General features: G+C 35.4%; 5 protein-coding genes across 5 annotated transcripts in view; 2 read left to right on the forward strand and 3 right to left on the reverse strand.

Annotated features, from left to right (window-relative positions):
* CBG04844 overlaps positions 1–618 on the forward strand; it is a gene marked incomplete at both ends in the record, with an annotated part of 3,911 nt that extends 3,293 nt beyond the window's left edge. Inside the window, 3 exons of the mRNA XM_002637971.1 lie at positions 125–205; positions 255–447; positions 581–618. Of these exons, the coding sequence (XP_002638017.1) occupies positions 125–205; positions 255–447; positions 581–618 (312 nt within the window). The remainder of the gene's footprint in view (positions 1–124; positions 206–254; positions 448–580) is intronic.
* Positions 619–1,364: 746 nt separating this feature from the next.
* CBG04845 lies at positions 1,365–3,553 on the reverse strand (the record flags this gene model as incomplete). The annotated part of the gene is made up of 6 exons (XM_045238215.1): positions 1,365–1,609; positions 1,661–1,773; positions 1,816–2,126; positions 2,180–2,334; positions 3,283–3,348; positions 3,394–3,553. The coding sequence occupies 6 exons, from the start codon at positions 3,551–3,553 to the stop codon at positions 1,365–1,367; spliced, it is 1,050 nt and encodes a 349-aa protein (XP_045092780.1).
* A 2,782-nt stretch (positions 3,554–6,335) lies between these two features.
* On the reverse strand, positions 6,336–6,632 carry CBG27249 (the record flags this gene model as incomplete). Its single annotated transcript, XM_045238216.1, has 2 exons — positions 6,336–6,457; positions 6,530–6,632. 2 exons carry the CDS (start codon positions 6,630–6,632, stop codon positions 6,336–6,338), a joined length of 225 nt encoding a protein of 74 aa, XP_045098357.1.
* A 956-nt stretch (positions 6,633–7,588) lies between these two features.
* Positions 7,589–9,596, reverse strand: CBG04847 (the record flags this gene model as incomplete). Its single annotated transcript, XM_002637973.2, has 5 exons — positions 7,589–7,833; positions 8,277–8,389; positions 8,434–8,729; positions 8,996–9,153; positions 9,524–9,596. The coding sequence occupies 5 exons, from the start codon at positions 9,594–9,596 to the stop codon at positions 7,589–7,591; spliced, it is 885 nt and encodes a 294-aa protein (XP_002638019.2).
* A 4,302-nt stretch (positions 9,597–13,898) lies between these two features.
* Positions 13,899–14,792, forward strand: part of CBG04848 — a gene marked incomplete at both ends in the record, with an annotated part of 3,763 nt that continues 2,869 nt past the window's right edge. Inside the window, 2 exons of the mRNA XM_045238218.1 lie at positions 13,899–14,091; positions 14,136–14,256. Coding sequence (XP_045092781.1) covers positions 13,899–14,091; positions 14,136–14,256 — 314 coding nt within the window. The remainder of the gene's footprint in view (positions 14,092–14,135; positions 14,257–14,792) is intronic.

Here is a 14,792-nt window from a genome sequence, read left to right on the forward strand (position 1 = left end):
TATATCTCACTTCTTTTGAAAGATGTCAAAAAGTGGTTAACTAGTAAAATGTTTATCAGGATATCAGCAACATTTTACTAGTTAGCCACTTTTTGATATCTTTCACAGAAAATGAGATATATAGGCTCAAAGTGGACGATCCGGGTGTCGTTCTATTAGAGGTTTTACGGCAATTTCACTGGAATTTTTACGTCATCTGATAGAGGTTTGTGTAATTTTAAATTCTCAAACTGTTGAAATAACACCATTTTCAGGTACTCTTGAACAATCAATCTCTCAAATTTTTCTCGCTGGAGTACGAGACTTATTACGAATCTGAAGAATTGAAGAGTTGGTTTGAGATATTGTTCGATGGAAATCGTCCGCATAATAGTCATCATCAGATTTGGTACTCTATAATTCCCGGAAGTGAGAGAAACTTTCTAGAGATGGAAGCGGTTCATACAAGTTTGCTTTATTTTTCTCGTGCAAGTCTTTCTTGAAGATGTTGTTGCTGGATTAGAATACTCCTGATTGTGAGTGTTCGGTGTGAATTGCCCAACTACGTTCTCAATAAAATTTTTAATATCCTGTTTTTGAGTTACAATGGTGAAGTGTTCACAGACACATTTCGGCTAAACGGATACAAATTCTAGTAGTCTTTTTTTTAAATCAATTCTTTGTTGTTCCTCTTAAATAATTAACTTGTTGATTGACGATTTCATTGGTTAGCTACTCTATGGCCAATATGGGCTAATATCGGACCAAGAACAGACTAAAAACTAGACAACGACGAGTCAAAAGAACTAGTTTCAAAGGCGTAGTTTTTTTAGAACTTAGAACTTCATCAATAAGTCTTTCATAAGAAACTGTTCGTGAGTAGCCCCACCGAGACCGGATGATTCAAAAACTGTATTTCAGAGAATTTCTTACCCCAAAGATCCTCAAAAAACCATAATTTGGCGTTGGTTTGAAAGTTTTTCTAAAACATCACAAATCCATACTTGTAAAATTCCGGGCCGGGCCGGGCCTGAGGAAAATTTCAAGGCCAGGGCCCGGCCCGGAAGGGGCCGGTATCAAAAATTTTGTCATTTTGAACCGAATTTTGAGCTCTCAATACAATTTTCTATATTTTTTTGTGGTTTTTGGATTGTTTGTCTGTTTGATCAAAAAATATCAAAAAAAAACTCGAAAAAATTTTTTGATCGAAAAAAATCACATAAGGGTCCCCCTTATTTGTTTTTTGAAATTTTCAAAACTTGTGGAATGACAGGCCCGCCGGGCCGGGCCTCCGAAATTCAGGCAAAAGCCCGGCCCGGCCCGGCCCGTTACAAGTATGCACAAATCAGTTTTTGAATAATTTAATAAGCATTCAAATAAAAAGTTCAATTCAACAAAATTGAGTTCACAAACTGATCTTCTCTATAAATTCTAAACAAATCTGTCGATCTGGTCATGTTATAAAAATGTTTAACCGCACACCGAATATTTCCAATTAACAGAATCACTTCGCCAAATCTCTCGATGCCATTTTTTTTTGAAATTTGATTTGAATGTCTTTGAAGACTTTGATAGCATTTATATACGATTCGATCTGGATCATCCAGCTTCACACAACCAGGAAATGATGCTGGAATATTTTTTTGTTTTTAGATTTCCATAGTTTAGAGACAAGACTTACATGCCAAAAGAAGCAATATTTTCAAGATCATACATTCGAAAACATCAATTTTAAGTTTTCGAAATGGTGTCACAAGATTTCTCAACAGCGCTTGAACGAAATCAAAGTGACATCTAAAAGTTTGAAAATGAAGATGCTTAAAATTTTAAAATTACCTTCTCTGTCTGAAAATATCTTCTGATTTCATATCTTCTACTGGAATCTTGAAAAATAGCTCTTTATGAAAAAATGAGTCATTTTGAAGCAACCAAATATTATTGTCGTTGGAATGAAACGCAGTTTTGAATGCTTGATCTATCAGCATGTAAGCAATTCCATATTCTGATAAAACCAAATTTCTCTCTTTCAATTTCAAATTTTCAAACGATTCGAAACGTTTTGCAAACTGTTTTGCATCCAGTAATCCCATTTTCAGGACCATATTGATGTCTTGGAAACTGGCGCGATTGTAGTTGTGATTGCTCATCTGGGAAATGGAAATTTTGAATTTAACAAGGCTTTGATTTTTTTTTAGTTTACCTGTACAAGATAACTGCTGCATATACGATCGATAGTTATTCGATTCATCATACGGTTGTCGTGTTTTTGATGGTGTTGGAGTTTTATGAGGCATTCGAAGTCGGTTTTTGTGTTAATTCGGTCTTGGAAAGGGGTTGATGGGCGGTGGAAGATTTCTAGAAGTATTAATGTAGTTGTCGTGACTGTTTGTTCAGTTAAATATATACATGTGCGCTTCCGGCGCTTCAAACAGCTGGCTTGAGCGCCTTTGGCGCGGTTAAATCTAGAATTTTATTGGTCAGTTGGTTTTCAGTCGTTTTGACTATTTTCAGGATTCTGGAAAAACGTTGTCAAGTTTCCGATCACTTTGAAAATTTTGGGGGGTGTAAAACAGACCTAGATTGAAAAAAGTTGCAATCCCAGAACTTTTTGAAAATTTCTAGTGATTCAGATATTGGCCGATTTCCGAAGGACACCCCACACTTTGAGTACAAAAAGGGCCGAAAAGCATACTTGTAAAATTCTGGGCCTGAGGAAAATTTCAAGGCGCGGGACCGGCCCGGAAGACCCGGTAGCAAAAATTTTTTCATTTTGAACCGAATTTTGAGCTCTCAATACAGTTTCCTATTTTTTTTGTGTTTTTTGGATTGTTTGTCTGTTTGATCAAAAAATATAAAAAAAAACTCGAAAAAAATTTTTTGATCGAAAAAAATCACACAAGGGTCCCCCCTTATGTGTTTTTTTGAAATTTTCAAAACTTGTGGAATGACAGGCCAGCCGGGCCTCCGAAATTCGGGAAAAAGTCCAGCCCGGCCCGGCCCGGCCCGTTACAAGCACGCCGAAAAGAAAAAAAAAATCCGCGAATGTAAAGTTTGGAATCTAGGTCTGTTTTACACCCTCCAAAAGTTTCGAAGTGATCGGAAATTTGCCTGCCGAGATCCAGACTTCTGAAAATTTTCAGAATGACCGTCAATTGTCAGAATGGCGAATGCATATTCTCGAGCCAAAAAACCCAGAAAACTTTCATCGCCGTTTAAAATTATGTTAGTTTTTCAGTTCCTTTGGAACCAGGGACTACTAGTAGATTTTAGAAAGGACTTTCCAAAATATTCCAAGGAACTCACTTTTTGGATCCATCCCACTTGCCAGACATCGTCCCAATTTGCAACCGCGACACATTATTTTAAAGTCTGAAACTCGGATATCGTTGCTAATAAATCAAAACCTCATTTTACCAAACACCTTCCTCCGAAAACAACCACTCAAGCATTTCCCAAGGACCACATTTCCACTGATGGCACCTCGGAAAAAAGTATTACACATAGAGCAAGTGACGGGTCCATATCGATGAAGTAAGGTATGATTTCCACAAAGAACACATTCGAATCGAGACATTTGGAATTCAGAATGTGCTAGCTTTAAAAATGAGGACAACATATGTTACATCAATGTCAAAATGACATAATAAACTTTTTCGTTAGATCAAGAATTACTTGTGATCCAGCACACATTCGTTACTTCATGCTTTACGTACCGTGAGAAAGGGAAAAACGTATTCTGATGACGTCCAAGAAGGAGAGGCAAAAAATGTTCTCAAGTAGAGTCGACTAAATACTCTTTGAAACTAAGATTGGGATTAGATGTAAAACTCGTACTGGTAAGCACTTGTTCTTAGTTGTATCCTCCCGTTTCATCCCCTCATTTTCCATCTTTTTGATCCTAAATTTTCGCACGAATAAACCCAACACATCTTGTAGTGCCGGCTCTCATACATGATATGTCGTTGATGATCTCTGTTGCGTGTGAAATTTCTTTTTTCGGAGGAGAAGCAGGAAACAACATAGTTCAGTTACACAAAAATCACGTAGTCTTGGGAACAGAGATCGAAATTTAGTATGGAGTTTGATTGGGACCTATAGTACCGGTCAAAAAGATAACGTAAAACCTGTATTATAAGGGCCTCTTTAATAGAATGGTCCTTCGAGGGGCTTGGAAAAATAGAAGGACCCCCTTCAAAATATGTTACTTGAAATTGAAAATTTCATACGTTTTGAGTGAAAAATATTCAGAAAAATCCACACAAAAATTTGTTGAAACACTCTGTTTTGCTGAAAAGCGCTCATTTTTAATGAAATTTGCGGATTTTTATGAATTTTTAACCAGAATCCACTGAATCTGCTGGTGAGAGGCCAGACAAGAGAGCTTTTTTCAGTTTTTTTCGGGGCGAGAGTAAGCATTCAAACGTGACGGTGTGCAGGAAACATACAACACGTAGCTATTGTGTCGTTTTCATCATACTTGTGGAAAAGATGGCCGGCCCGCGGGCCGGGCCGGGCCATGGCCGGATTGGGATTTTTCTGAAAGCGTTCCGGGCCGGGCCGGAAAAAATTACACATGGCCGGCCCGCTTTTTGAAAATTTTGAAATTTTAGAGCAAATCATCATTTTTCAAGATGGCTTCTCTCCTTAATAAATAAAAATCCCCACTAGAGGACGATTCTGTCGAAAAAACTGTTTAGAGGTCGTATTTAGAAAAAAATGTCATCCTTGGCTTAATGAAGTTTGATTTTTTCGCTCAAAATTCAATTAAATTGACTTTTTCGGATGGTTGTATGCATTTGAATTGATATTTGTGCTATTAAAAATATTTTGGCACATTTGAAAAGTGAAATTTTTGAAAAGTTGTCCTTGACGGGCCGAGCGGGCCGGCCCGGCCCGGCCATTCACATGTATGGTTTTCATATATCACATCGTTCGGCGGCGCAACTCTCGCCACCGTAGATCAACTGGTAGCAACGCGGCATCTCTAACGATCGAACCACAAGTTCGATTCCTCTAGGAGCTTATATAAACACAATGTTGAGAAATGTATATATCGTTTCCATGTCTCTCCACCTTTAAAAATCTGATTAAGTGGTGCAAATTTTATTGGCAAGTCCAAAAAAACAGAACAGTAAAAAAAACAAGTCACAATTTCAAAAGGCGAAATAAAACGAAACGAGAAGAAAGAAACGCATTGCAATGACCAAAATCCTTAAAATCTGAAAAGAACAAAATGAAAATATAAACCAAAAATATTAAAATCACCTTTCATCATCTTATTAGATATGCCAGATGTTCCTATGAATTTGATTTTAGGTCATGTTGACCCATCGGTGATGTAAGTTTTGTAAATATTCAATTGGTTTTCCACAAACAATAAGTTTAAGTTTCTCACTCCGGAAAGTCTGTAGAAGCCTCGAAGCCAGAATTGTATTTCAGTCAGATACAAATTCATTTGGAATGCAAAAAAATTACAATCCACTTGTTCCACCATTTGGAAATGCTTCATATCAGTTACATGATTCAGGGAAACGGATACAAAACTTTGGTTTTCGACAGAAATAGAGAGAATAGGAAAGAGAAATTCATCGAGAATGTTGACCACATGGAAGGATTCTGGAATGACTATAACATAATTAAGAAGTTTCAAAACCAATGTCTTCAAAAATTTGAGCTAGTTTGGAGCTTGATAGATTCACCGGACGTCGATGATATTTCGAAATTCCTGGAGCAATATAAAAATTCACGGACCATTAAGACACAGTATCTGAGTTTGGGGATTTATCATGGCGACGAAATTTCAATAATTCTTCAACATCTGGATGCCAACTGTTTAAATTATATTCGATTCTTCCGTCGTAGCTATTACGATAAAAATATTGATTTTACTGAAATCGCCAAATTGGACCAATGGAAAAATGCACAGACATGCACAACCCAAAATTTGCCAATAAATGCTACAATGAAACATTTTACTCATTTGTCATATATATCGATGCTGAACTTCAAAATAGTGATGCAGAAGATTTGAAAGGGTTGACCGAGGTTTGCAAATTTTTTGAAATTTTTGATGAAAAACAACTTTCAGGCAGCAATAAGATCGCCTAAATTTGAGAAATTTATAATTCATTTGCACAATTTTTCTTACGACAGCCCTCAGAGACTTTCTGATTTCTTTGAAAGTCCGTATACTTTTCAGAACAATTGCACTTGGTTTTTCAACACCTTTCAAGAGGAGAAAATTTTAAGAATTGATAACTATCACATGTTCTCTAGACTTAATTTTTTTTTTAATTGATCGTTCAATGGTCCAAACTGGGGCAGAAATAAAGAATCCTTTAAAAAAATTCATTATTTTACACACGAGGAGGTAATGCTAAAAATAAATGTTGCAACTTTGGATAGTTTTGTTGTTCCTTATCATCATATGATGGAAGAGGTGTTATTCTGCCAGAATCAGAAGATACGGTGACATAGGCTGAAAATATGAAAAAAATTAATCGAAATTAATATCGGAACTTACACTCACATTAGACATAAATCAACTCACATGGAAGGGCACATTTCACATCTTCGCCCAGTTTTTGCATTTTATATAAATCATAATTGTACTTGAAAATGTAATAGACTCCAAAAGCCAATAGAATTGCCATGGAGAGGAAACAAAAGATAAAACAGAGTGCGAGTAAATTAGTGATTGTTACTATCATTATCACAGGGAATCTGAGAGAAAATGCGAATGAAGGGGGAAATGCAGGGAAGAGACAATGCTGAGGAGGATTGAAAGAGACTAAAGAACATGAGTAGGAGGTTTTAGGAAATAAGTCTAGCAAGATTTTGAAAATGGAGAAAATTGACGTTTGGATCACGAATTTGTCATTTTGAAGGATCACGAATTTGTCATTTTGAATAAATGGTATAGAGAGATTGATTTTTAATAAAGACTTATCTGCTAGATTAAAATATACTTTTTTCAGGATATTTTGTGGATTTGAGGACCTGACATAAAACTTTTCTGAGCCTGACATGAAAAATGAACTGGCTGCTGGAAACTCTCTTTTTCTAGAGGTTGAGATTGGTTATTTAAAATTTTTTGAAAATTTATAGTGGGTTTTTTTGAGGTTTTCACCCTCTACTAAAGTCTCTTATTGTAATTTCAAATTCTCTAATAGAACGCTACCTATACTTGAACTTACAGCTCAATTATCTCGGTCCCTGCGAAGGATATCAAAAATTTTTCAATTGATAAAATGCTTATCATAATATCAGCAATGTTTTGTCAGTTGATAGCTTTTCGATATCTCTTATACAAATTGAGATAATTGAGCTTCAAGTACAGTAGGACGTCACGCTAACTTGCTACCGTACTTGCTCCAATAGAATTCTACTCTATACGCGCACGTTAAGCTCAATTATCTCGGTTCCTCCGAAGATATCAAAAATTGGTCAACTGATAAAATGTTTTGTAAAATTACCACTTTTTATCAGTTGACAGCTTTTTGATATCTCTTATAGAAAGTGAGATAATTGAGCTATAAGGTAAAGTATATAAAGACAATTTAACTTTTTTTATTTTTTATTTTTGACTATAAAGGAAAAAATGATTGGCTCAGGAAACAAGACAGTTTTTGATGAAGGAATCAAAGTTGGAAATATTAAAAAGCACAGAGTTTCTAGTTTGATTGTAGTATGCTTTCACTACACTTCGAATCGAACCAAGTAACAGAACAATCTCTCCATATCGAACGATTCCATCGTCCGGGGATTTGTTCATTGAATGGTTCATGAGATGCATCATACATCTCGGTATCAAATTATCCGTATCTTCGATTTTCACTCTTTTGAGATACGATGCTGGAATCTAGACGTATTTGAAAGAGTCGAGAAATTATAGAAGATATGAAATGCACAAACACAAAGACACATGCAGACATAACCTGTCACAGATTGCCAAAACTACGGTAACTTTTTTGGAGGTGGACTAATCCATTCAAAAGGTTTTTTTCGACTGCCCCCTGGAATATATGGAAGTACATATAAGCTTCGTTGAACTTTACGATGAAATTATCAACCCCTTTTATACCGTACATGCTCAATTAGAAGACCGCCAAATACGTATGCTTTGACCTCAATCATCTCAGTTTCTATAAAAGATAACAGCGTTTTGTAAACCAATAAAATGGTGGGGATATTATGGTGAACGTTTTATTATTTAACCAATTTTTGATACCTCTCAGCGAACCAAGATAATTGAGCTCAAAGTTTGAGCATTTACGGTAATTTATCGTTTAACTTACGAGTGAAAAGTAGCAAGATTTTCAGAAGCATGCACTCCTGATTATCGATTTTCAGGTCTTTGAATGGCTTTTTCAGGCTTTGCAGCAGATAATTGACAAATTCAAAATGACTTCTGAAATATAATTTGTTTTTTTTTTTGAAAAAAAAGTGTGTTACCTATCTGAACCATTATCTTTTTCGGCTTGATTTGACTTAATTACCACATTTGGATGTAAAACGCTCTCATTTTGAAGGATCCAAAAATTATCATTTGTGGTGTAAGCACTTTTGAATACCTGATCCATTAATAAAGATCCCAATCCATATTCTGAAATCACTAGCTTCTTATTATTTCCGGTTAGAGTGCGGAACGAAGAAAACTGGTTTGCAAAATCGATGGCATTCCGAAATCCCAGTTGAAGGGATAAATTGATATCGAATGGTGTTGCGCATTTATACAACTTTTGATGAATCTGAAAAAATTAAAATTACCGTATTTCCTTTGAAGTACGCCCAACCCGTTTAATTTGAGCCCAATTATCTCGATTTCGGTAAAAGATATCAAAAATGTGTCAACTAATGAATTGCTTATCACAATATCACGTATATTTTATCAGTTGAAAAAGTGTTGATATTTTTCACAGGAATCTAGATAATTGAGCTTAAAATTGACGGTTTGGGTGCTTTTCTATTAGAGGAAATGCGGTATAAATTTTTAGAAAGTTCTGGAAGTTCTTACTCTAATGACTCCAGCATCGCCTTCGTTTATATTGAAATTTGAATATTTCTGATGGAAAATCTGTTGGGATGTCTGCAGCTGGAGATAGATGTCGAAATTTGTGAAGTCTTGGCTTTTCGGGTTTGCCAATTTAGGTTTCACTTGCTTGATATGACCTTCTGAATGAAAAACGTGAGACCTCGAATTTAGAGATTTGCTCCAATAGAAGCCCACCCTATACGTGCATTTTGAGCTCATTTATCTCGGTTCCTATAAAAAGTAGCAGGAATCTGTCAACTGATACAATTTTGGAGATATAACGATAAATAATTTATTAGTTAATAGATTTTCGATACATTTTATTAGAACCGCGATAATTGAGCTTAAACTGAACGTATAGGGGCTTCTATCAAAGTACGGTATCAAACCTTCAAAAATCATTCCGATACTTATGCATTTTTCGAATCTACAACTTCTGCAGAAAATTGTGGGATCTAAAGGAATCAGTTTTTTTTCCTTTTTTTTCAAACATTTCAAAAGTTGAAATACCTGAAAAAGTGTGGCTGTCTTGCTTATCGCATTTCTTCATTTTCCTCTTCTGAACACTTCGTTGGAAGAACATTTTACATTTAAAACATACACCGGGAAAGAATAATTTTTCATTTAGTTTCAAGTCGCAGACTTTGCAAGAGGGCAGCATCAGAATTTTCGGAAAATACTTAGATTCTACCCATATTTATGGCAGGGTTTTAGTTGATCAGAAAGTGATTACAAAGCTGATAGATAATCTTCCGCCCACAAGATTCTTCAATCGGGAAAGTGTTGAGTTGCTCTCATCTTCTGAAAGCTAGAATACATCTCGTGTATTTGAACAAATCTCATAAGAGGAAATATTTTTGATGGCGATAAAATCTGATTAAGATGAAAATAATCATTATCCTAAAAGGTTTTTGTTTGGTGTTGGTGGGAAAATTTTTGAAGAGAGATTTATGAAAAATCTAAAGAAGATCGGGAGACAAAAAAAACTAACTTCTGTGGTCCCAAGACACTTGAGGGCACCCTGAAAAAATAAGGGACCCAAAACATGGATTATGAAAAATACCGTATTCCCTCCAATAGAAGCTCAGCTAAACCGTCAACTTTGAGCTCAATTATCTCGCTTCCTGTAAAAGATAGAAAAAAGTTGGCAACTGATGAAATATTGGTGTTATCATGTTAAACAGCCTAAAGTTAATTTTTTTTCTGTATAAAGTATACATAAATTTTTCTAACCTGCAACGAATTTGAGCCAGAGTTAGAAATTTTCAAATTTTCATCTTCTTATATCAAAAATTGATGAGCTGATAAAATATTGGTGATGTTCTTATAAATAATTTATCAGTTGACCAACTTTCGATATCATTCACAGGAATTGAGATAATTGAGCTAAAAATTAATGGTTCGTATAAATTGATGATTCGATGTTTGCCACCCGAATTGTCAAATTTGAGCCCATGTATCTCATTTTCTGTGAAAGATATCAAAAAATGGTTCACTAAACATTTTATTAGTTGACTACTTTTTGATTTCTTTCAAAAGAATTTAGATATGTAGGCTCAAAGTGGACGGTTCGGGTGGCGTTCTATTAGAGTGTTTACTTTATTTTATCATCCTTATGTATAAAACACTAGACGCGTCTGTGTGTCCCGTTGTGGGTCTGTGGACTTTGGAAAAGCTTGAACAATGAAAATGGATTTACATGACCAATGAAAATGGATTTACATGAGAATACATTCTAAAAAATCAAAAATCAAAATTTATTAACTTTCAAATGCCTTTATGGTGATAAAATTGCAAAGTATTAAAAATTGTCAGTGCATAAACATGAGCCAATCTGAAAAAAAATATTTACAATACATTTTCTGGATATTCGAACTCACTGTCACACGAAATTCTCGGGACAATCAATATCGTAGTCATTGAAACTGTTTTGAGTATTAGTGATAAACTGCACCGGACGAACACAAATCGAATGTTTGCTATGCTTATTATAGTACTTGAATATGCAATAAACACTGACAGATAGAATAATCGACATGGAGAAAAAGGAGAATATAAAACAGATGGCTAGCAAATTAATAATACTTATCATCATGTTTACAAGTAGAAGAAAATTCCTTCAAGGATTGCGAGAAAAATCGAAAAATAAAAATTTCCAAAAAAAATTTTTGCGTAGGTCTAACAGCTTTGTTTGGATTTGAAATAGATTATATTTGTATGACGGATGGCGGAAGATTTTTTGTATGTTTTTGAAAATATGTCTGATCTTTGTTTCATATGTATTTGAAGCTCCTGAAGACCCAAAATTCAAACTTTTTCAAAAATCAGACCTACAGTATACCAGCCTAGCAGAGCGCCGCCTTCTTAAATTTCAAAGGTTGGTGAGGTTGTAAAACATCAAACTTTATTAGGTAAAGCTTTTGAAAATGCGCTAAAACCTTTTTGGGAATTTCGGATTTTTATCAATTTCGAATATTCCAAAATGCCTTTAATCGTGTTTTGATTTATTTTTGAATTTTTTTAACTCTAAAGACCAATAATTATAGCATGACTAACATATTATTTAAAAATTTCACAAATATATTGCTTTGACTAGTAAAGTAACAGATCTTCCAAAACTACAAAAACAGGACTTCTAGTCACAAACTCCACTAGTCCGTAGCTAGACACGGTGATATTCGCTGAATCATTTTCTGGAAAATTCGTTTTCTCAAAAATACGAATAAAAATTGTTTAACACCAATCACCAAACGAGAAAATATTTTATATAAATTCTCATTCAAAGAGAAAAGAGAATCTCGAAAAATGACAGACTTCATAATTTTGACTCAATTGATTTTGGCCATCATTTCGTTCTTCACAAATTGCTTACTAACTATTCTCATAGTTTCAAAGTCTCCAAAGACAATGGGCTCCTACAAGTATTTGATGGTTTTTATGGCGTGCTTTGAGTTTTTCTATGCAATCATTGATCTACTGATTAAGCCGGTAATTTTAATTGAAAGAATTTCAATAAAAGTGTCTCCCCTGTTATGTTCGAGCTGATATTTCTCGGTTCCTATAAGAGATATCAAAAATGTATCAACTGTTGAAATATTGCTGATATAATGATAAACATTTTGTCAGTTGACTACTTTTTGATATCTCTGGCAGGAACCGAAATATATGAGCTCAAACTTGACGATTTGGGTGACCGAACTTGTAGACCGTATATTTTAGTCCATTTATCTTGGTTCATGTGCAAGATATCAAAAATGTGTCAACTGATAAAATGTTTAAGATGTTATGATAAGCAATTTATCCATTGATCACTTTTTGATATCAGTGACAAGAACCGAGAAAAATTTGCTCAAAGTTAGGGGCCTTTCTTTTACAGGTTTTATTTAGGAAGTGATAACCGAAGGATCCTATTGGTTCACTTCTAGAAATTCAAATCGATTCATTCTACCACTGACTATTGCTTACCCATTGTTATGTAAGCTCAAACTTGAAAATTACCGAAAATTTTTATTTCTTAGTAATCTGGGCATGCTCATTTGGATTCGCTTTGGCCTGTTTTGGAGTGCACTTTAATTAATTTGTTTATTGATCAGGTGTAATAAAACATTAGAGGGCAGGACATGAAAGACTCAGAAAAATGCCCCTCACGAGGCCGATCTGAGTAGGGGAGGGGAAACGGGATAATTTAGATATTTGACACAGAAAAGATGTAACCGGTAGAAAAGGAAAAATAGGGGAGCAAATATATCAATAACGGGTAATACTGGAAGAAATTAAGGATTCAAACTCGGAAGGTAGGAGAAATCGGGTAACTTGGGAAGTGATGGCGTTCCACATGGGAACAATTGAAGAAAACTAGTCAGAGGAGTAGGGCTGAACAATAATTAAGTTCATAGGGCGACGAGGGGAGGAGGAGTATTTGACATGTGCATTTAGGTTAGGAAAGTAGGCGGAGCCATTTAAAATTTTATAGAGAAGAATTAGTTGAGCTTTTAGCCTACGATGACGAATGGAGAACATATTGAGGATAGAGACACGATCAGAATAGGAACTGTACTGGATATTACAACGCTGGAAAATACACTGAGAGAAAAATCTTAAGGGAGATTCTAGTTTTAGAGCAAGGCGAGAAGAAGGCGGAGGGGAATAAACTACAGAACAATATTCAAGAATCGGGAAAACATAACATTCGAAAAGATGAATGTAGAATTCTGGAGACTTAGATCTAAATGACTTTAAGAGTTGTTTGGAACGGAGAAGAGCTAAAGATGTGATTTTGTTGATGTGAGCAGAGAATTTGAGAGAGGAATCAGTAATGAGTCCCAAGTCCCGGACGGAGGAGGAGGGAGTAAGTTTGATATCATCAGCAAAGGCGGCAAGGTGAAGAGAGGGGATTTGTTCAAGTTCTAAGAGCAGATCATTGATGAATATGAGAAATAATAAGGGGCCGGAGACTGATCATTGAGGAACACCAGAGGGAATGACAAGAGTAATCCAAGAAATCCAAGAGTTTCAGGTTGTCGAAAAATACGAATTCGAAGCAAAGTTGAGACATCAGCCCAATCTAACAGTCGAGTGAATACATTTTAATTTGAATGTTGTATTTATAACATGTATTATTCCTCAATTTTCAATTCACTGGAACAATTGAAATTGCGATGAATTTCTTCATATTCCTTATCAGAATAAAAATAGATATCGTTATCTCCAACACAAATCTTACTAACACAACAACCGGTTTCTCGAGACTCCGCCCCCTGGGGGCAACTGATAGCAAACAAAAGAGCGACAAGGTTTCCCCATTGCGCACTCAACAGTCTCTACTTTTTTCTTTTACTGTCAGCGTCTCACACTCTCTTTCCCATAAATTTAGAAGATTTTCGTCATGAGCAATTCTGACGAAAGTCGAGATCCATCTTTGTTATTTGCTAGTGGTGAAGAATATGAGGAACCCCCGACCAATGAGATTGATGTTGAAAATTTAACAATCCTTGACGAGCTAGAAAAGGAATTGTTCCATGTAGTGCACCGTGGAGAGCTAAGAAAGGATGGAAAATCGTTAGCAGTTACTCTTAAAGGTATAAAAATAGTTCAATGAAACTTGAGTAAGGTTAATTTTAAGGTCCGGCAAATGTCACTGATGAGACGCAGCAGAAAATGATTTTCGATGAGATTCCAGTACTGATTGATCTCAAGAAGAATCCGAATATTTTGGGATTCGTTGGTGTTGCTGAAAAAGTACCGTAAGTTTTTTTTTATTGTTTTGAACATTTATCGGTTCGACTTCAAATACCGTAAAACCTCTAATAGAACGACACCCGGATCGTCCACTTTGACCCTATATATCTCATTTTCTGTGAAAGATATCAAAAAGTGGCTAACTAGTAAAATGTTGCTGATATCCTAAGCCTAAGCCTAATCTTGCCAGGAACGGTGCGCAGCACCGTGACTTAGATTGCGTTTACGGTGACGCTGAGCGAAGCGAAGCGTCACCGTGAAGGTCACAAAAATAGAACACTCTTCACTCTTCTTTCTACTCTCTTATACCTTTTTTTACGCTTTTACTTTTTTCTATCTTCCCTTTTTTCTTCTCTCTTTTTTTCTTTTCTCTCTTTCTCTCTCTCTCTCTCACTCTCTCACTCTCTTTTTTCTTTAACTAGTTTCTTAACGAAACTAAAGATGATTTGGCTCATATCTCAAACCAATGAAAGACAGGAAATCGCTCGCTTCGCTCGCAAACCAAAAATTTATTTTTTTTTGCGGAGAGCCAAATCGGGCC

This window comes from Caenorhabditis briggsae (assembly GCF_000004555.2).
Source record: "Caenorhabditis briggsae complete genome, chrV, whole genome shotgun sequence".
NCBI lineage: Eukaryota > Metazoa > Nematoda > Chromadorea > Rhabditida > Rhabditidae > Caenorhabditis > Caenorhabditis briggsae.